Source organism: Bufo gargarizans, chromosome 6 (assembly GCF_014858855.1).
Source record: "Bufo gargarizans isolate SCDJY-AF-19 chromosome 6, ASM1485885v1, whole genome shotgun sequence".
Classification (NCBI taxonomy): domain Eukaryota; kingdom Metazoa; phylum Chordata; class Amphibia; order Anura; family Bufonidae; genus Bufo; species Bufo gargarizans.
Genome location: NC_058085.1, coordinates 252,758,982 through 252,780,674, shown reverse-complemented (window position 1 = coordinate 252,780,674; position 21,693 = coordinate 252,758,982). Strand labels below are relative to the sequence as shown.

Below are 21,693 nucleotides of genomic sequence, written 5' to 3'. Positions count from 1 at the left end.
CAACTGAAAGTGAAAAATGTCATTTTTTGCAAAATTTTGGGGAAATTTCGATTAATAACAAAAAATGTAAAAATGTCAGCAGCAATGAAATACCACCAAATGAAAGCTCTATTAGTGAGAAGAAAAGGAGGTAAAATTCATTTGGGTGGTAAGTTGCATGACCGAGCAATAAACGGTGAAAGTAGTGTAGTGCAGAATTGTAAAAAGTGGTCTGGTCATTAAGGGTGTTTAAGCTAGGGGGGCTGAGGTGGTTAATGGGTCCTTCACACGGGCCGAAATTTAAATGATCATCGCTAACCAGCATTACTAATAATGCTGGTTAGCGATGATCTGGCGGTGTAAGTGCACCACTGATTACCCGATAAACAAGAAAAATGCTCTTCATTGGGTAATGCTATCTTTTGTGCAGCACAAAAGATCATCGTTTTCCAGTGGCAGATGGTGCTGTGTAAACACGATCTGCTGCCGGGAAACAATGAGAAGAGTGAAGAGTGATGGTGTTAGCGATCGTTTCTCCCTATACTCTGAAGGAGCTGGAGGACATCGGTGCATGTAAATGCAACGGTCTCCTCCGCTAGCGACCAGCAGATTGTTGGGAAGGAACGCTTCCTTCCCGACAATCTGCTAGATTGTTGTCCCGTTTAAAAGGACTATTAGCCACATTCTTATCAGTAAGATAAGAACTGAGTTATAATGAGTGCCTATAAAGGTCAGAGATAAGGAACTGTTAGGAAACAGTAAAAATGAAGAGCCTGCTACTAGAGAATCTCAAGGCTGTATAGAGAAAGGGTTTCAACATTTTTAATAAAAACAAATTATTAATTTTTTAGCTCAAAATGAGTACAATACAATAAAAAAAAATCTCCAAAGGTTTACACAGCCTTTAACTTTCAAGTACTAGTGCAAATGTAATTATCCAATCACACATCTACAGTTGTCACTGGCACTCAACGATGTAGAATCAGCTCTGATAGTTGTGTAAAAGATTTTTCAAAGTCAGGACATGAAAATGGGTTCTCGCTTTAATGAGTTTCCTGGTGTTTGATGTAGCTTGATCTCTTCGCAAAATGTTGACCACACTATGGACAAGTGAATGGCCTCTCCTTACTGTGAACTGCCCAATGTACAGAAAGACCCGATTTCCGTGTAAAGCACTTTCCACACTCAGAACACACGAAGGGCTTCTTCCCTGTGTGACTCCTTTGATGATTAACAAGTGTAGACTTATGATTAAAGCATTTCCCGCACACAGTACACGGGAAAGGCCTCTCCCCTTTGTGAACCACTTGATGTTCGAAAAGACCCGATTTCCGTGTAAAGCACTTTCCACACTCAGAACACACAAAGGGCTTCTTCCCTGTGTGACTTCTTTGATGATTAGTGAGAGTAGACTTGTGATTAAAAGATTTCCCGCACACAGTACATGGGAAAGGCCTCTCTCCTTTGTGAATCTCTTGATGTTCGAAAAGACTTGATTTTCGAGTAAAGCACTTCCCACACTCTGGACATGAGAATGGCTTTTCCCCTGAGTGGACTCTCTGGTGGTTAATGAGTACAGACTTCTGACTAAAACATTTCCCACACTCTAGGCATGAAAATGGCTTTTCTCCTGTGTGGATTCGACGGTGATTCTCAAGCTGCGATCTCAATGTGAAAGGCTTGCCGCAGTCAGCACATGGAAAAATATTCTTTCCCGTATGGAGTCTCTGGTGATTGACAAGATGAGATTTTTGGGTAAAACATTTTCCACATTCCAAACAGAGAAATGCCTTTTCTCCTGTGTGACTTCTGTGATGTTTCATAAGATAGGACTTTTGGGTAAAACATTTTCCACATTCAGAACACTTAAAAGCATCGACACCCATGTGAATTTGTTGGTGGTTTAGAAAGGTGGCTTTCATTGAAAAACATTTCCCGCATTCAGAACACACGTATGGTTTCTCCCCTGAGTGGATATGCTGATGGTCAAGATATTGATCATTTGTGGAAAAAGATTTCCCACATTTATAACAAGGTATGATCTTAAAGCTTTTATCAGCAACTTGTGGGCTTGAACAAGCTTTCTTGGGACTGTAGGGATCAGATGTTTGTTCTACACTGTCAGGTACTGGGGAGACATCTAAAGTACAGGGTTTTTCAAGTGGACAGTCTTGTAGAAGGATATCTTGTGTTTCGCAATTTGGAGAAGAAATTAGATGTTCCTCTGAACTATTCCTACTCATGGTTCCATCTGCTGGGAATAAAGTTAATAAATATTAATATCTATATAACATACTCAATACTTGTCAGTCAGATATAAAAATTATTTTCTATGTTTAGCTCCATGGTGGCAAGATCAGAAAACTTTTTGGCAGGTGGGAGACTGCCTGAATCCATCCTGTTAGAGCTTTGTGAACATCTCATCGACATAGACAAGCCATGGACATTAAATAGCTTTATTGAACCTCCAGCTATTGCCCACAAGCAATTTTGTCGGACTGAAAAAGCATGAGGGGACAACCAGACACCTATATCTTCTCTTATCACTGGGGGAAGCCAAGTATCTGGATTAAATCCAAACTGATACTTGTTCTTTGCTTCCGTAATGTCTAAGTACTGTCAGGTCTAGCTGTTTGAAAGGTCCACCACTAAAAATGTGAATGGTCATTTTATAGTGGTTTGTCCTATATAAGAAACCTATAATAGGATCTCCAGATATCTCTCTTTGTGGAAGAAAATTGTTGCCATACACCTTATCAAATAAGATGAGGGTTTAAAGGGGCTGTCCAAGTATTTAATACTGTTGACTGTCCTCAGTATCTGATTGGTGGGGGTCCAACTCCAAACACCCCCACCTATCAACTGTTTGAAGAGGCCGGAGCCTCCTTGCAGCTTACCAAACACAGCACAGTCCACTGGATAGCATCTATACTTAGTATTAGCCTACTCCTAGGCCATGTGACGTCACGTTCATCGGTCACATGGCTTATGCACAGCTCAGCCCCATTGAAGTGAAAAGGACTGAGCTGCAATACCAAGTACAGCTGCTATCAAATGGATGGTGCTGTGCTTGTTAAGCTGCGAGGAGGACACAGTGCCCACTGGATTGCGGTGTCCTTTTTTAAACTGCTGATTGGTGTGTGTACCTGGTGTCCAACCCCCACCAAACACATACTGATGAACTATCCTGAGGAAAGGTCATGGATGTCCTGAGGAGAGTCATACAAATTGTGAACAATCAAACACCAACAAGCTTGACTGTTATAATTGTGTTTTTTGCATATTAATTTAATGGGTTGTCCAGAATTTATATACTGATGGCCTATTTTCGGACCAACACAGATCAGATATTTATAGTCTATCCTGAAGATAGACCATTAACATAAAAAAATATGGAATACCTTATTAAAGGGGCTGTTCAGTTTCGGACATTTTTGACTTATCCTCAGGATAGGTCATCAATATCAGATTGGCGGGAGTCCAACTTCCGGCATCCCCGCCAATCAGCTGTTTGAACAGACTGCAGAGCTCATTCTCTTCACTGTTACCTGCACACTGTCAACACTGCAGCGGCAGGCAGTTTAAAGGGGTTATCCAAGACCTATAATGCCCCCCCCCCCAATATGCCCAGGCCCCTCACACAGATTGTACTTACCTCGCTCCCCGGCACCCGCATTGCTTTAAATATCGGCACTGCCACCGCTGCAGCCCCCCGTCGCACGGATGGAAACATACGGCAACAGGGGGTGGAGGTGGGGATGCTTTAGCCAATAGCAGGCCGCAAAGAGAACGAGCCTCCCTAGCATCGCGAGTGACGCTAGGGAGGCTCGTACCCGTTGCGGCCTGCTATTGGCGGAGCCCTGCTCTTACCCATTCAAGATAACGAGATGACGGAGTTGTAATTACACAGCTCATTGCTGCAATGTTGACAATGAAGAGAACGCAGTGCTTGTACGAGCGCCGCTGTCTCTTTAAACAGCTGATCTGTGAGGGTGATGTCAGTCGGACTTCTGACTTAATTTCTAGGTGTTATTAAATATGCATTTTATTTTACACAGCATCTTCTCTCCTCACTGTTAGATGGACTGAATAAAGTCCATGGGCCTGTTTCGATTCTGTCTCCTGCAGCGAGGAGAAAGAGAGTGCAATATGCAAGTGCTTAACTCTCCTCACTCTAGCAGACCGTTGGGGGTCTCAGTGCTCGAAATGACATATCAAAAGTTTTCCAAACTACAGTGCCACTTTAAGAATGACAACGAAGATACAATGCAGTATTACACAATTTTTAACACTGATGACTCACTTGTGCTGCCATTTGTTATAATGTTCTTCTCTGGAAGATGTCGATCATCAGTCAAAAATGTCTTTTTGTTTTCTTCAGCTATAACCTTAATTTTTGTATTTCTGAGGTGTTCATTCTTTGAGAACAATAAAAGAATATCAGTGAAGAAATCCCTAACGAACAATATGGGTAGAGTGACTTTTTTTTATTTGATAAAACCACTACCTGATGATCCTGATTGATACTGTGATCTTCTATCTGATGATCCTGGGAACACAGAGGACCAGGACATCCCTCTGGTGAATTTCTCTTACTGAATACATCTGTATGGAAACACATACATTGTGCATAAGTGAAGATCAGATGATCCCTCCAAACTGCTCTTTGTTTTGCAATCAATGAAATTTCACCCCTTACCTGGTGATGTGAGGAGCTGGTGGTCCTCCATCATAATGTCCTTGTACACATCCTTGTGTTCTTCTAAATATTCCCAATCCTCCATGGAGAAATGGACAGTGACATCCTGACATCTAAAAGACACCTGACACACACAATCATCAGTCATCATTCTGATCCATCATTCCTTGTGTTACTGTATAATATCCCAGCATTGCCAGCAGCGCTTACCTCTCCAGTCAGCAGCTCAATGATCTTGTTGGTGTGTTCTAGGATCTCCTGCTCGGTGTTTCTCTCATGTATAGGTGACTGAGGTGTAGGTTCCATGGTAGAGCTCTGGTTCCACCTCCATCCTCCTGACTTATGAATACTGCTGGCTGTCAGAAGTTCCCCAGTAATCTTCTTCACCACCACACATTCCTGTATACATCAAACCAAGAACAAACAACACTGAACACAGAGAGTGATGCCTCTCGACTACCACAATCCTATCTTAGCTTCATTCAGGATAGATCAACTTCTGCCATAGACTGTAAGGCGTTCTAATGGCTCATCTTTGTCTTGAATTAAAGGGGTTGTGCTATAAAATACATTCCACTAGCTCTGATTACCGTATATACTCGAGTATAAGCCGACCCGAATATAAGACGAGGCCCCTAATTTTACCCCCAAAAAATGGGAAAAATTATTGACTCGAGTATAAGACTAGGGTGGGAAATGCAGCAGCTACTGGTAAATTTCAAAAATAGATACCGTACCAATAAAATTACATTAATTGAGGCATCAGTAGGTTAAAGGTTTTTGAATATTTATTTCAAAGAAAAACAATATGGTATCAACAATAACTTTAACAGTACAAAAACCAACTAAAGCGAATATTCGATTTTTGGGAAAATACCAGTTCATGCAAATTTTTATGCGAAAATTTGAATGCGATTTTTTTGCGAATTTTTGCAATCAAGACCTAGACTCGAGTATAAGACGAGGGGGCTTTTTGAGCACAAAAATATGTGCCCAAAAACTTGTCTTATACTTTTTTTTTTATCTACCTCATTTGCAGTTTTCTCTTATCTCCCATGCTTGAATGCTACTTCCTGATTTGTCATGTGTCTGCTGTCCCATCATGCCTTAGTGCAGTGAGCTGTGTCCTAACATCCAAAAATCATGTGACACTAACCACACCCCTTGTTCTTATCAATGATGCCTGTGCGTCCTACATTACAAGGATCCAATGCAGGACTTAACCTACAGCAACTGAATATCAAAACTGATTTGTCACAGAGCGCATTGGTAGGATAATAACTTTACAATAGGGCAGTTTTGATAACTGGTGGTATGTAGGGAAAGCGATATAAGAGCGAAATCTGTTGGCGGATACATTTATATTAGTAGCACAACCCCCTTAAAGGGAACCTGTCATGTGGATATTTAATTATATTCTAACTAATTATATACAATCATTAACTACTAAAAAGTGCCTTCGATGTATTCACTTACTGGTGTGACAGATGGTTACCTCATAATATACACACAAAGATGCCGCATGCCACATGCTAATGAGCTGATTTGAGTCCAGCGTGATGTCATTGAGTCCAGCGTATATTTAATTCAGAGCTATAGCCACTCCCCTGCCCACCTGCTGCTGATTCATATGGAAACAAACTGTCATTCAGCAGCAGGTGGGCGGGGAGAGTCAGGAGCTCATGAATATTCAGGACTCATCATTATCAGCTGGAGCTTTTCAATACAAGATGTTGGCAGATTGACTGGGTCAATTAAAGAAAGTGACCCAGCATTTTGCTAAGAGAATCAGTCACTTATTTATGTTGCCCTTAGTTAGGACACCATAAAACTGGTGACAGGTTCCCTTTAAGCCAAGAGGAGGCTGACAGGAGAGGAGTGTGATCATGTGACATCATTTTTCTCACCTCCCCAGAAAGCAGGTAGATCATCTTGAGAGTGAGGGTTAATATCTCCTCAGACAAGTGACTGCCATCCTTGTCCATCCTGACTTCCATGTTAAGAACATGTCACCTGAAGTAAGGTTAAAAAGTAATCATAAACTACGATAGAGAAGAAAAAAAAGAAAAATAATTAACCCCTTCAGTACCGAGCCACTTTCCAGCTTAAATCCCAGGCCGATTTTTGCAAATCTGACATGTGTCACTATATGTGGTAATAACTTTGGAACACTTTTACTTATCCAAGCCATTCTCGTGACACATTGTAATTTATGACAGACATAAATTTGAGTCAATATATTTCACTTTTATTTATGAAAAAAACACAAATTTACCAAAAATTATGTAAAATTAGCAAGTTTCAAAAATTTCTATTTATCTGCTTTTAAAACAAAAAGTGATACCTTATATAAAATATTTATTACTTAACATTCCCCATATGTCTACTTTATGTTGGCATCATTTTGTATATGTCATTTTATTTTTTCAGGACGTTAGAAGGCTTAGAAGCTATTTTCAAATTTTTCAAAAAAGTTCCCAAACCATTTTTTTTTAGCACAAATTCAGTTATAAAGTGATTTTAAGGGGTTTAGGTAATGGAAACCACCCATAAATGACCCCATTTTAGAAATTACACCCCTCAAATTATTCAAAACTGATGTTACAAACTTTGTTAACACTTGAGGTGTTCCACAAGAATTAAAGGAAAATTGTAGATTTTTTATGTTTATACATTTTTTCTATACATATTACTATGATTCTGCAGTTTACAGAAATACCCCATATGTGGCGGTAAACTGTTCTATAGGCACGTGGCAGTGGTCAGAAGGAATGGAGCGCCATATGGATTTTGGAGGCAGATTTCGCAAGAATGGTTTTTAGGCACCATTTTGTATTTGAAGAGACCCTGACGTACCCCTACAGTGGAGACCCTCAAAAAGTGACCCTATTTTGGAAACTACACCCCTTAAAGAATATATTAAGGGGGTTACTAAGCACTTTGACCCCCTAAGCGTTTTACGGAATTTGGAAACACTTGGCTGTAAAAATGAAAAGTTTTGTTTCTTCCAATAAAATGTTGCTTTAAGCCCCAAATTTTTCATTTTCACAAGGGGTAACAGAAGAAAAAGCACCCCATAATGTGTTACCTATTTTCTCCTGAATACGACAACACCCCATATGTGGTGGCGAACTGCTGTAGGGACACATGGCAGGACTTGGAAAAGAAGGAGCGCCATATGGCTTTTGCAGCGCAGATTTTGTTGGATAGGTTTATGGGTGCCAATGGTTTTTATTTTTTAAATGATTGTCTTATGTGGGGGCTCATTTGATGCGGGATGAGGTAACGGTTTGATTGGTACCATTTTGGGGTACATACGACTTTTTTATCGCTTGATATTAAACTTTTTGTGAGGCTATGTTTTTTTTTCATTGTTTGAAACAAAAAAATCTTGTTTTTGTGCTGCCATTTTCTGAGAGCCTTATCTTTTTATATTTGGGGCGATCTTCATAGGTAGGAGTTCATTTGTTGCGGGATGAGATGACGGTTTGATTGGGATTTTTTTGGGATACATAAGACTTTTTGATCGCTTGGTATTACACTGTTTGTGATGTAAGGTGACAAAAAATGGCTTTTTGGCTTTTTTTTTTTTTTTTTACGGCGTTCACCTAAGGGGTTAGGTCATGTGATATTTTTATACAAGAGGTTCTTACGGACGTGGCAATACCTAATATGTCTATTTTTTTTTTATTTATTTATGTTTTATACAATAATATCATTTTTGAAACAAAAACTAAATTATGTTTTAGAGTCTCCATAGTCGGAGAGCCATATTTTTTATATTTTTTGGGCGATTGTCTTAGGTAGGGTATCATTTTTGTGGGATGAGATGATGGTTTAATCGGCACTATTTTGGGGTGCATATGACTTTTTGATCGCTTGCTACTACACTTTTTGTGATGCAAGTTTTTTTTTCTTTTGACGGTGTTCACCTGAAGGTTTAGGTCATGTGATATTTTTATAGAGCAGGTTGTTACGGATGTGGCGATACTTAATATGTCTCCTTTTTTTATTTATTTTTCACATTTAACACAATGAAAGCAATTTTGAAACAAATAAAATCATGTTTTAGTGTAACCATAGTCTGAGAGCCAGAGTTTTATTTTTTGGGCAATTGTCTAAGGTAGGGTCGAGGTGACGGTTAGATTGGTACTAATATGTCTACTTTTTATTTATTTTTTACGCTTTCTTTTTATTAAAGCTTTTAAAATTTATTGGAAAACTATATTTTTTTAACTTCTTTTTTCACTTTAATTTTTGTCCCACTCTTGGACTTCAACTTTTGGGGGTCTGATCCCCTTTACAATGCATCACAATACTTCTGTATTGTAATGCATCGGGTGTAAGTGTAATACACTTACACCCTTCCTGCCTGTGAGATCCAGGGGGCTTGATCTCACAGGCTCTCCTAGAAGGCAGCCAAAATACCTAAGGAAGGCATCGGGCTGCCTTCCCTGCCATCGGGTCCCTGTCACAGCATCGCGGAGACCCGACGGCCACACGCACCCGGCAGGATCCGGCATGTGCCGTGGTCAGCGCTGACCGCGGCCGTGAAAGGATTAATGAGCCGAAAATGGTGTTGTCACCGATGCCGGCCCATACAGCAGGGGTCCAGCTATGAGTGAGTGACTGCCGACCCCTGCCACTAATCGAGCAGGCGCAACTACTGCACCCGCCCGATCAGCGCACCATACATATACGGCGCTGGTATTTGTGTCCCGCATTTCTGCGCCGTACATGTACAGCACTGGTATCCTACAGGTTAAAAAATAAAAACATTTCTACCGCATGGTAAACACTGTAAATACAAAAGCCCGAAACTTGGAATTGCAGCTTTATCCATCTACAAAAACACAATTAAAATGTTTTTTAAAGGGATATTCTGATTGTAACAAGTTATGCCCTACTTACAGGATAAAGCAGTGGTAGCGAACCTATGGCACGGGTGCCAGAGGTAGCACTCAGAGCCCTCTCTGTGGGCACCCACACCCTGGAAAAAAGTCTATGGTCTAACAATATGCCTTAGGCCTCATGCACACAACCGTTGTGTGCATCCGTGGCCATTGTGCCTTTACCGTTTTTTTTCGCGGACCCATTGACTTTCAATGGGTCCGTGGAAAAATCGGAAAATGCACTGTTTTGCAGCCGCATCCGTGATCTGTGTTTCCTGTCCATCACAAAAATAGGACCTGTCCTATTTTTTTGACGGAGAACGGTTCACGGACCCATTCAAGTCAATGGGTCCGTGAAAAAACACGGATGCACACAAGATTGGCATCCGAGTCCGTGGCCGTAGGCTACTTTCACACAGACGGATCCGCAGATCCGTCTGCATAAAAGCTTTTTCTGAGCTGAGTTTTCACTTCAGTACTTTCACTTCGTGAAAACTCAGATCCGACAGTATATTCTAACACAGAGGCATTCCCATAGTGATGGGGACGCTTCTAGTTAGAATATACTTTGAACTGTGTACATGACTGCCCCCTACTGCCTGGCAGGTGCTGCCAGGCAGCAGGGGGCAGACCCCCCTCCCCCCCTGTATTTAACTCATTGGTGGCCAGTACGGCCCCCCCTCCCTCCCCTGTAGTTAACACATTGGTGGCCAGTGCGGCCGGCCTCCCTCCCTCCCCTGTAGTTAACACATTGGTGGCCAGTGCGGCCGGCCCCCCTCCCTCCCCGGTAAACACATTGGTGGCCAGTGCGGCTGGCCCCCCCTCCCTCCCCTGTAGTTAACACATTGGTGGCCAGTGCGGCCGGCCCCCCCTCCCTCCCCTGTAGTTAACACATTGGTGGCCAGTGCGGCCGGCCCCCCCTCCCTCCCCTGTAGTTAACACATTGGTGGCCAGTGCGGCCAGCCCCCCCTCCCTCCCCTGTAGTACTGTAGATTTATTGGTGGCCAGTGGGCCCCCCCTTCTAATTAAAATCTCCCCCCCCCTATCATTGGTGGCAGCGGAGAGTACCGATCGGAGTCCCAGTTTAATCGCTGGGGCTTCGATCGGTAACCATGGCAACCAGGACGCTACTGCAGTCCTGGTTGCCATGGTTACTTAGCAATTTTTAGAAGCATTATACTTACCTGCGAGCTGCGATGTCTGTGACCGGCCGGGCGCTCCTCCTAGTGGTAAGTGGAAGGTCTGTGCTATAAGCAATGCGCCGCACAGACCTTCCACTTACCACTAGGAGGAGCGCCCGGCCGATCACAGACATCGCAGCTCGCAGGTAAGTATAATGCTTCTAAAAATTGTTAAGTAACCATGGCAACCAGGACTGCAGTAGCGTCCTGGTTGCCATGATTACCGATCAGAGCCCCAGCGATTAAACTGGGACTCCGATCGGTACTCTCCACTGCCACCAATGATAGGGGGGGGGAGATTTTAATTAGGAGGGGGAGGCCCACTGGACACCAATGAATCTACAGTACTACAGGGGAGGGAGGGGGGGCCGGCCGCACTGGCCACCAATGTGTTAACTACAGGGGAGGGAGGGGGGGGCCGGCCGCACTGGCCACCAATGTGTTAACTACAGGGGAGGGAGGGGGGGGCCGGCCGCACTGGCCACCAATGTGTTAACTACAGGGGAGGGAGGGGGGGCCGCACTGGCCACCAATGAGTTAAATACAGGGGGGGAGGGGGGGTCTGCCCCCTGCTGCCTGGCAGCACCTGCCAGGCAGAAGGGGGCAGTCATGTACACAGTTATTTTAGTATATTCTAACTTGAAGCGCCCCCATCACCATGGGAACGCCTCTGTGTTAGAATATACTGATATACTGTCGGATCTGAGTTTCACGATCTAACTCAAATCCGATGGTGAATTCTAACATAGAGGCGTTCCCATGGCGATGGGAACGCTTCAAGTTAAAATATACCATCGGATTGGCGAAAACTCCGATCCGATGGTATAAAAGGCACTCCTGACTACATTGAAAGTCAATGGGGGACGGATCCGTTTGCAATTGCACCATATTGTGTCAACGTCAAACGGATCCATCCCTATTGACTTGCATGGTAATTCAGGATGGATCCGTTTGGCTCCACATGGCCAGACGGACACCAAAACGACAAACGGATCCGTCCCCATTGACTTGCATTGTAATTCAGGACGGATCCGTTTGGCTCCACATGGCCAGACGGACACCAAAACGACTTTTTTTTCATGTCCGTGGATCCTCCAAAAATCAAGGAAGACCCACAGATGGAAAAAAAGGTCACGGATCACGGACCTACGGACCCTGTTTTTGCGGACCTTAAAAAAAAACGGTCGTGTGCATGAGGCCTTAGACTTTTCTTTCCATTAAGTACAGTACATGGAAGATATACTATAATAGTATTCAAGGTAAATTGCCGTGTGGCAATTTGCAATAAATAAGTGGCTTCGGGGTTGCAGTTTGGGCACTCGGTCTTTAAAAGGTTTACCATCACTGGGAAAGAGGATAACTATTAGAATGGTGAGGGTCCTACTACTGGCACCCCCACTGATCACATGAATAAGTGGATGATCGAACAAGTGCATTAACTCTTCATTCACATCTTTAACATAATAAAGCACCACAAAATTTTGCCATTAAAAAAATACAACTTGTCAAATGAAAACACAAGCCTGACAAGAAACTGCAGTCTTCTCCTCCTGTATTATAATAACAGACAGGACACTACAGTCTGCTCCTCCTGTATTATAATAACAGACAGGACACCAGAGTCTGCTCCTCCTGTATTATAATAACAGACAGGACACCAGAGTCTGCTCCTCCTGTATTATAATAACAGACAGGACACCAGAGTCTGCTCCTCCTGTATTATAATAACAGACAGGACACCAGAGTCTGCTCCTCCTGTATTATAATAACAGACAGGACACCAGAGTCTGCTCCTCCTGTATTATAATAACAGACAGGACACCAGAGTCTGCTCCTCCTGTAGTATAATAACAGACAGGACACTACAGTCTGCCCCTCCTGTAGTATAATAACAGACAGGACACCAGAGTCTGCTCCTCCTGTAGTATAATAACAGACAGGACACCAGAGTCTGCTCCTCCTGTATTATAACAGACAGGACACCAGAGTCTGCTCCTCCTGTATTATAATAACAGACAGGACACTACAGTCTGCTCCTCCTGTAGTATAATAACAGACAGGACACCAGAGTCTGCTCCTCCTGTAGTATAATAACAGACAGGACACCAGAGTCTGCTCCTCCTGTAGTATAATAACAGACAGGACACCAGAGTCTGCTCCTCCTGTAGTATAATAACAGACAGGACACCAGAGTCTGCTCCTCCTGTATTATAATAACAGACAGGACACCAGAGTCTGCTCCTCCTGAATTATAATAACAGACAGGACACCAGAGTCTGCTCCTCCTGTATAATAATAACAGACAGGACACCAGTCTGCTCCTCCTGTATAATAATAACAGACAGGACACCAGAGTCTGCTCCTCCTGTATTATAATAACAGACAGGACACCAGAGTCTGCTCCTCCTGTATTATAATAACAGACAGGACACCAGAGTCTGCTCCTCCTGTATTATAATAACAGACAGGACACCAGAGTCTGCTCCTCCTGTAGTATAATAACAGACAGGACACCAGAGTCTGCTCCTCCTGTATTATAATAACAGACAGGACACCACAGTCTGCTCCTCCTGTATTATAATAACAGACAGGACACCAGAGTCTGCTCCTCCTGTAGTATAATAACAGACAGGACACCAGAGTCTGCTCCTCCTGTATTATAATAACAGACAGGACACCAGAGTCTGCTCCTCCTGTACTATAATAACAGACAGGACACCAGAGTCTGCTCCTCCTGTATTATAATAACAGACAGGACACCAGAGTCTGCTCCTCCTGTACTATAATAACAGACAGGACACCAGAGTCTGCTCCTCCTGTACTATAATAACAGACAGGACACCACAGTCTGCTCCTCCTGTATTATAATAACAGACAGGACACCAGAGTCTGCTCCTCCTGTAGTATAATAACAGACAGGACACCAGAGTCTGCTCCTCCTGTATTATAATAACAGACAGGACACCAGAGTCTGCTCCTCCTGTATTATAATAACAGACAGGACACCAGAGTCTGCTCCTCCTGTATTATAATAACAGACAGGACACCAGAGTCTACTCCTCCTGTATTATAATAACAGACAGGACACCAGAGTCTGCTCCTCCTGTATTATAATAACAGACAGGACACCAGAGTCTGCTCCTCCTGTAGTATAATAACAGACAGGACACCACAGTCTGCTCCTCCTGTAGTATAATAGGAAGCAATGCAGGGTCTCTTAGATACAGACAATAAGTTGGATAAGTCAGGGATGTTATTCTGATGATGCCTCATATGTACAGGTAGAAAATACAAGAAATGACTTACTGCTGCCAGTAATAGCAATGTCTCCTCTCAGCTCTGGGCTCTCACCTGGAAGAGATCACTGCCACTTCCTGTTTGTGCGTTCCATTAACAGGAAGTTCAGTTGTTAGACACTGATTCCCATGGGACCAAGAAAGAGCAGAGAACGCATTGAAGAGGCTGGCAGCATCTCTAGTGTCCTGTCTTTTTATCATAATACAGGAGGAGCAGACTCTGGTGTCCTGTCTGTTATTATATACAGGAGGAGCAGACTCTGGTGTCCTGTCTGTTATTATACTACAGGAGGAGCAGACTGTGGTGTCCTGTCTGTTATTATACTACAGGAGGAGCAGACTGTGGTGTCCTGTCTGTTATTATACTACAGGAGGAGCAGACTCTGGTGTCCCCTCTGTACCTGGTTATACTACAGGAGGAGCAGACTCTGGTGTCCTGTCTGTTATTATACTACAGGAGGAGCAGACTGTGGTGTCCTGTCTGTTATTATACTACAGGAGGAGCAGACTGTGGTGTCCTGTCTGTTATTATACTACAGGAGGAGCAGACTCTGGTGTCCTGTCTGTTATTATAATACAGGAGGAGCAGACTCTGGTGTCCTGTCTGTTATTATAATACAGGAGGAGCAGACTGTGGTGTCCTGTCTGTTATTATAATACAGGAGGAGCAGACTCTGGTGTCCTGTCTGTTATTATACTACAGGAGGAGCAGACTCTGGTGTCCTGTCTGTTATTATACTACAGGAGGAGCAGACTCTGGTGTCCTGTCTGTTATTATACTACAGGGGGAGCAGACTCTGGTGTCCTGTCTGTTATTATAATACAGGAGGAGCAGACTCTGGTGTCCTGTCTGTTATTATACTACAGGAGGAGCAGACTGTGGTGTCCTGTCTGTTATTATACTACAGACTCTGGTGTCCTGTCTGTTATTATAATACAGGAGGAGCAGACTGTGGTGTCCTGTCTGTTATTATACTACAGGAGGAGCAGACTCTGGTGTCCTGTCTGTTATTATATACAGGAGGAGCAGACTCTGGTGTCCTGTCTGTTATTATAATACAGGAGGAGCAGACTCTGGTGTCCTGTCTGTTATTATACTACAGGAGAGCAGACCTGTGGTGTCCTGTCTGTTATTATACTACAGGAGGAGCAGACTCTGGTGTCCTGTCTGTTATTATAATACAGGGGGAGCAGACTCTGGTGTCCTGTCTGTTATTATAATACAGGAGGAGCAGACTGTGGTGTCCTGTCTGTTATTATAATACAGGAGGAGCAGACTGTGGTGTCCTGTCTGTTATTATAATACAGGAGGAGCAGACTCTGGTGTCCTGTCTGTTATTATACTACAGGAGGAGCAGACTCTGGTGTCCTGTCTGTTATTATAATACAGGAGGAGCAGACTGTGGTGTCCTGTCTGTTATTATACTACAGGAGGAGCAGACTGTGGTGTCCTGTCTGTTATTATAATACAGGAGGAGCAGACTCTGGTGTCCTGTCTGTTATTATACTACAGGAGGAGCAGACTGTGGTGTCCTGTCTGTTATTATAATACAGGAGGAGCAGACTGTGGTGTCCTGTCTGTTATTATAATACAGGAGGAGCAGACTCTGGTGTCCTGTCTGTTATTATACTACAGGAGGAGCAGACTCTGGTGTCCTGTCTGTTATTATACTACAGGAGGAGCAGACTCTGGTGTCCTGTCTGTTATTATAATACAGGAGGAGCAGACTCTGGTGTCCTGTCTGTTAGTATAATACAGGAGGAGCAGACTCTGGTGTCCTGTCTGTTATTATAATACAGGAGGAGCAGACTCTGGTGTCCTGTCTGTTATTATAATACAGGAGGAGCAGACTCTGGTGTCCTGTCTGTTATTATAATACAGGAGGAGCAGACTCTGGTGTCCTGTCTGTTATTATAATACAGGAGGAGCAGACTCTAGTGTCCTGTCTTTTTATCATAATACAGGAAGAGCAGACTGTGGTGTCCCATCTGTTATTATAATACAGGAGGAGCAGACTCTGGTGTCCTGTCTGTTATTATACTACAGGAGGAGCAGACTCTGGTGTCCTGTCTGTTATTATACTACAGGAGGAGCAGACTCTGGTGTCCTGTCTGTTATTATAATACAGGAGGAGCAGACTCTGGTGTCCTGTCTGTTATTATACTACAGGAGGAGCAGACTCTGGTGTCCTGTCTGTTATTATAATACAGGAGGAGCAGACTCTGGTGTCCTGTCTGTTATAATACAGGAGGAGCAGGACTCTGGTGTCCTGTCTGTTATTATAATACAGGAGGAGCAGAATCTGGTGTCCTGTCTGTTATTATACTACAGGAGGAGCAGACTCTGGTGTCCTGTCTGTTATTATAATACAGGAGGAGCAGACTGTGGTGTCCTGTCTGTTATTATAATACAGAAGGAGCAGACTGTGGTGTCCTGTCTGTTATTATACTACAGGAGGAGCAGACTCTGGTGTCCTGTCTGTTATTATAATACAGGAGGAGCAGAATCTGGTGTCCTGTCTGTTATAATACAGGAGGAGCGGTCTGTAGTGTCCTGTCTGTTATTATAATACAGGAGGAGCGGACTGTAGCGTCCTGTCTGTTATTATAATACAGGAGGAGCAGACTGTGGTGTCCTGTCTGTTATTATAATACAGGAGGAGCAGACTCTGGTGTACTGTCTGTTATTATAATACAGGAGGAGCAGACTGTGGTGTCCTGTCTGTTATTATAATACAGGAGGAGCAGAATCTGGTGTCCTGTCTGTTATACTACAGGAGGAGCAGACTCTGGTGTCCTGTCTGTTATTATAATACAGGAGGAGCAGACTCTGGTGTCCTGTCTGTTATTATAATACAGGAGGAGCAGACTGTGGTGTCCTGTCTGTTATTATAATACAGGAGGAGCAGACTCTGGTGTCCTGTCTATTATAATACAGGAGGAGCAGACTCTGGTGTCCTGTCTGTTATTATAATACAGGAGGAGCAGACTCTGGTGTCCTGTCTATTATAATACAGGAGAGCAGACTGTGGTGTCCTGTCTGTTATTATAATACAGGAGAGCAGACTCTGGTGTCCTGTCTGTTATTATAATACAGGAGGAGCAGACTCTGGTGTCCTGTCTGTTAATTATACTACAGGAGGAGCAGACTCTGGTGTCCTGTCTGTTATTATACTACAGGAGGAGCAGACTCTGGTGTCACTGTCTGTTATTATCATACAGGAGAGCCAGACTCTGGTGTCCCTGTCTGTTATTATACTACAGGAGGAGCAGACTCTGGTGTCCTGTCTGTTATTATAATACAGGAGGAGCAGACTCTGGTGTCCTGTCTGTTATAATACAGGGGAGCAGACCTCTGGTGTCCTGTCTGTTATTATAATACAGGAGGAAGCGAAATCTGGTGTCCTGGTCTTGTTATAAACAGGAGAGCAGACTGCTGGTGTCCTGTCTGTTATTATAATACAGGAGGAGCAGACTCGTGGTGTCCTGTCTGTTATTATAATACAGGAGGAGCAGACTCGTGGTGTCCTGTCTGTTATTATAATACAGGAGGAGCAGACTCTGGTGTCCCTGTCTGTTATTATAATACAGGAGGAGCAGACTCTGGTGTCCTGTCTTGTTATATAATACAGGAGGAGCAGACTGTGGTGTCCTGTCTGTTATTATACTACAGGAGGAGCAGACTCGTGGTGTCCTGTCTGTTATTATAATACAGAGGAGCAGACTCTGGTGTCCTGTCTGTTATTATAATACAGGAGGAGCAGACTCTGGGTGTCCTGTCTGTATTATAATACAGGAGGAGGCAGACTGTGGTGTCCTGTCTTTATTATAATACAGGAGGAGCAGACTCTGGGGTCCGGTCTGTTATTATAATACAGGAGGAGCAGACTCTGGTGTCCCTGTCTGTTATTATAATACGGAGGAGCAGACTCTGGTGTCCTGTCTGTTATTATACTACAGGAGGAGCAGACTCTGGTGTCCTGTCTGTTATTAGTACAGGAGGAGCAGACTCTGGTGTCCTGTCTGTTATTATAATTACAGGAGGAGCAGACTCGGGTGTCCTGTCTGTTATTAATACAGGAGGAGCAGACTCGTGGTGTCCTGTCTGTTATTATACTACAGGAGGAGCAGACTCTGGTGTCCTGTCTGTTATTATACAGGAGGAGGCAGACTCTGGTGTCCTGTCTGTTATTATAATACAGGAGGAGCAGACTGTGGTGTCCTGTCTGTTATTATACTACAGGAGGAGCAGAACTCTGGTGTCCTGTCTGTTATTATACTACAGGAGGAGCAGACTCTGGTGTCCTGTCTGTTATTATACTACAGGAGGAGCAGACTCTGGTGTCCTGTCTGTTATTATACTACAGGAGGAGCAGACTCTGGTGTCCTGTCTGTTATTATAATACAGGAGGAGCAGACTCTGGTGTCCTGTCTGTTATTATATACAGGAGGAGCAGACTCTGGTGTCCTGTCTGTTATTATATACAGGAGGAGCAGACTGTGGTGTCCTGTCTGTTATTATACTACAGGAGGAGCAGACTCTGGTGTCCTGTCTGTTATTATACAGGAGGAGCAGACTCTGGTGTCCTGTCTGTTATTATACTACAGGAGGAGCAGACTCTGGTGTCCTGTCTGTTATTATACTACAGGAGGAGCAGACTCTGGTGTCCTGTCTGTTATTATAATACAGGAGGCAGACTCTGGTGTCCTGTCTGTTATTATACAGGAGGAGCAGACTCTGGTGTCCTGTCTGTTATTATAATACAGGAGGAGCAGACTCTGGTGTCCTGTCTGTTATAATACTAGAGGAGGAGCATCTGGTGTCCTGTCTGTTATTATAATACAGGAGGAGCAGACTCTGGTGTCCTGTCTGTTATTATAATACAGGAGGAGCAGACTGTGGTGTCCTGTCTGTTATTATAATACAGGAGGAGCAGACTCTGGTGTCCTGTCTGTTATTATACTACAGGAGGAGCAGACTGTGGTGTCCTGTCTGTTATTATACTACAGGAGGAGCAGACTCTGGTGTCCTGTCTGTTATTATAATACAGGAGGAGCAGACTCTGGTGTCCTGTCTGTTATTATAATACAGGAGGAGCAGACTGTGGTGTCCTGTCTGTTATTATAATACAGGAGGAGCAGACTGTGGTGTCCTGTCTGTTATAATACAGGAGGAGCAGACTCTGGTGTCCTGTCTGTTATAATACAGGAGGAGCAGACTCTGGTGTCCTGTCTGTTATTATACTACAGGGGGAGCAGACTCTGGTGTCCTGTCTGTTATTATAATACAGGAGGAGCAGACTCTGGTGTCCTGTCTGTTATTATAATACAGGAGGAGCAGACTGTGGTGTCCTGTCTGTTATTATACTACAGGAGGAGCAGACTGTGGTGTCCTGTCTGTTATTATAATACAGGAGGAGCAGACTCTGGTGTCCTGTCTGTTGTTATACTACAGGAGGAGCAGACTCTGGTGTCCTGTCTGTTATTATACTACAGGGGGAGCAGACTGTGGTGTCCTGTCTGTTATTATACTACAGGAGGAGCAGACTCTGGTGTCCTGTCTGTTATTATAATACAGGAGGAGCAGACTCTGGTGTCCTGTCTGTTATTATAATACAGGAGGAGCAGACTCTGGTGTCCTGTCTGTTATTATACTACAGGAGGAGCAGACTCTGGTGTCCTGTCTGTTATTATACTACAGGAGGAGCAGACTCTGGTGTCCTGTCTGTTATTATACTACAGGAGGAGCAGACTCTGGTGTCCTGTCTGTTATTATACTACAGGAGGAGCAGACTGTGGTGTCCTGTCTGTTATTATACTACAGGAGGAGCAGACTGTGGTGTCCTGTCTGTTATTATATACAGGAGGAGCAGACTCTGGTGTCCTGTCTGTTATTATAATACAGGAGGAGCAGACTCTGGTGTCCTGTCTGTTATTATAATACAGGAGGAGCAGACTCTGGTGTCCTGTCTGTTATTATAATACAGGAGGAGCAGACTCTGGTGTCCTGTCTGTTATTATACTACAGGAGGAGCAGACTCTGGTGTCCTGTCTGTTATTATAATACAGGAGGAGCAGACTCTGTGTCCTGTTGTATTATACTAAGGAGGAGCAGACTCTGGTGTCCTGTCTGTTATTATACTACAGGAGGAGCAGACTCTGGTGTCCTGTCTGTTATTATAATACAGGAGGAGCAGACTCTGGTGTCCTGTCTGTTATTATACTACAGGGAGGAGCAGACTTGGTGTCCTGTCTGTTTATTATAATACAGGAGGAGCAGACTCTGGTGTCCTGTCTGTTATTATAATACAGGAGGAGCAGACTCTGGTGTCCTGTCTGTTATTATAATACAGGAGGAGCAGACTCTGGTGTCCTGTCTGTTATTATAATACAGGAGGAGCAGACTCTGGTGTCCTGTCTGTTATTATAATACAGGAGGAGCAGACTCTGGTGTCCTGTCTGTTATTATAATACAGGAGGAGCAGACTCTGGTGTCCTGTCTGTTATTATAATACAGGAGGAGCAGACTGCTGGTGTCCTGTCTGTTATTATAATACAGGAGGAGCAGACTGTGGTGTCCTGTCTGTTATTATAATACAGGAGGAGCAGACTCTGGTGTCCTGTCTGTTATTATACTACAGGAGGAGCAGACTCTGGTGTCCTGTCTGTTATTATAATACAGGAGGAGCAGACTCTGGTGTCCTGTCTGTTATTATACTACAGGAGGAGCAGACTCTGGTGTCCTGTCTGTTATTATACTACAGGAGGAGCAGACTGTGGTGTCCTGTCTGTTATTATAATACAGGAGGAGCAGACTGTGGTGTCCTGTCTGTTATTATAATACAGGAGGAGCAGACTCTGGTGTCCTGTCTGTTATTATAATACAGGAGGAGCAGACTGTGGTGTCCTGTCTGTTATTATACTACAGGAGGAGCAGACTGTGGTGTCCTGTCTGTTATTATACTACAGGAGGAGCAGACTCTGGTGTCCTGTCTGTTATTATACTACAGGAGGAGCAGACTGTGGTGTCCTGTCTGTTATTATATTACAGGAGGAGCAGACTCTGGTGTCCTGTCTGTTATTATAATACAGGAGGAGCAGACTCTGGTGTCCTGTCTGTTATTATACTACAGGAGGAGCAGACTCTGGTGTCCTGTCTGTTATTATACTACAGGAGGAGCAGACTCTGGTGTCCTGTCTGTTATTATATTACAGGAGGAGCAGACTCTGGTGTCCTGTCTGTTATTATACTACAGGAGGAGCAGACTCTGGTGTCCTGTCTGTTATTATACTACAGGAGGAGCAGACTCTGGTGTCCTGTCTGTTATTATACTACAGGAGGAGCAGACTGTGGTGTCCTGTCTGTTATTATACTACAGGAGGAGCAGACTCTGGTGTCCTGTCTGTTATTATAATACAGGAGGAGCAGACTGTGGTGTCCTGTCTGTTATTATAATACAGGAGGAGCAGACTCTGGTGTCCTGTCTGTTATTATAATACAGGAGGAGCAGACTGTGGTGTCCTGTCTGTTATTATACTACAGGAGGAGCAGACTCTGGTGTCCTGTCTGTTATTATAATACAGGAGGAGCAGACTCTGGTGTCCTGTCTGTTATTATAATACAGGAGGAGCAGACTCTGGTGTCC

At 43.7% G+C, this 21,693-nt stretch overlaps 1 protein-coding gene across 2 annotated transcripts; it reads right to left on the bottom strand.

The window, feature by feature from the left end:
- Nucleotides 1–717: 717 nt before the first annotated feature.
- LOC122940060 (gastrula zinc finger protein XlCGF26.1-like) lies at nucleotides 718–14,102 on the bottom strand. Of its 2 annotated transcripts, none has more exons than XM_044296379.1 (7): nucleotides 14,058–14,102; nucleotides 6,586–6,691; nucleotides 4,889–5,077; nucleotides 4,679–4,802; nucleotides 4,487–4,584; nucleotides 4,283–4,397; nucleotides 718–2,233 (listed from the first exon to the last, which is right to left on the bottom strand). In XM_044296379.1, exons 2-7 carry the CDS (start codon nucleotides 6,673–6,675, stop codon nucleotides 1,080–1,082), a joined length of 1,770 nt encoding a protein of 589 aa, XP_044152314.1. In that variant the 5' UTR covers nucleotides 6,676–6,691; nucleotides 14,058–14,102; the 3' UTR covers nucleotides 718–1,079. The 2 variants fall into 2 exon arrangements, with proteins under 2 accessions (XP_044152314.1, XP_044152316.1); XM_044296381.1 differs by having other exon boundaries at nucleotides 718–2,230.
- Nucleotides 14,103–21,693: the final 7,591 nt, after the last annotated feature.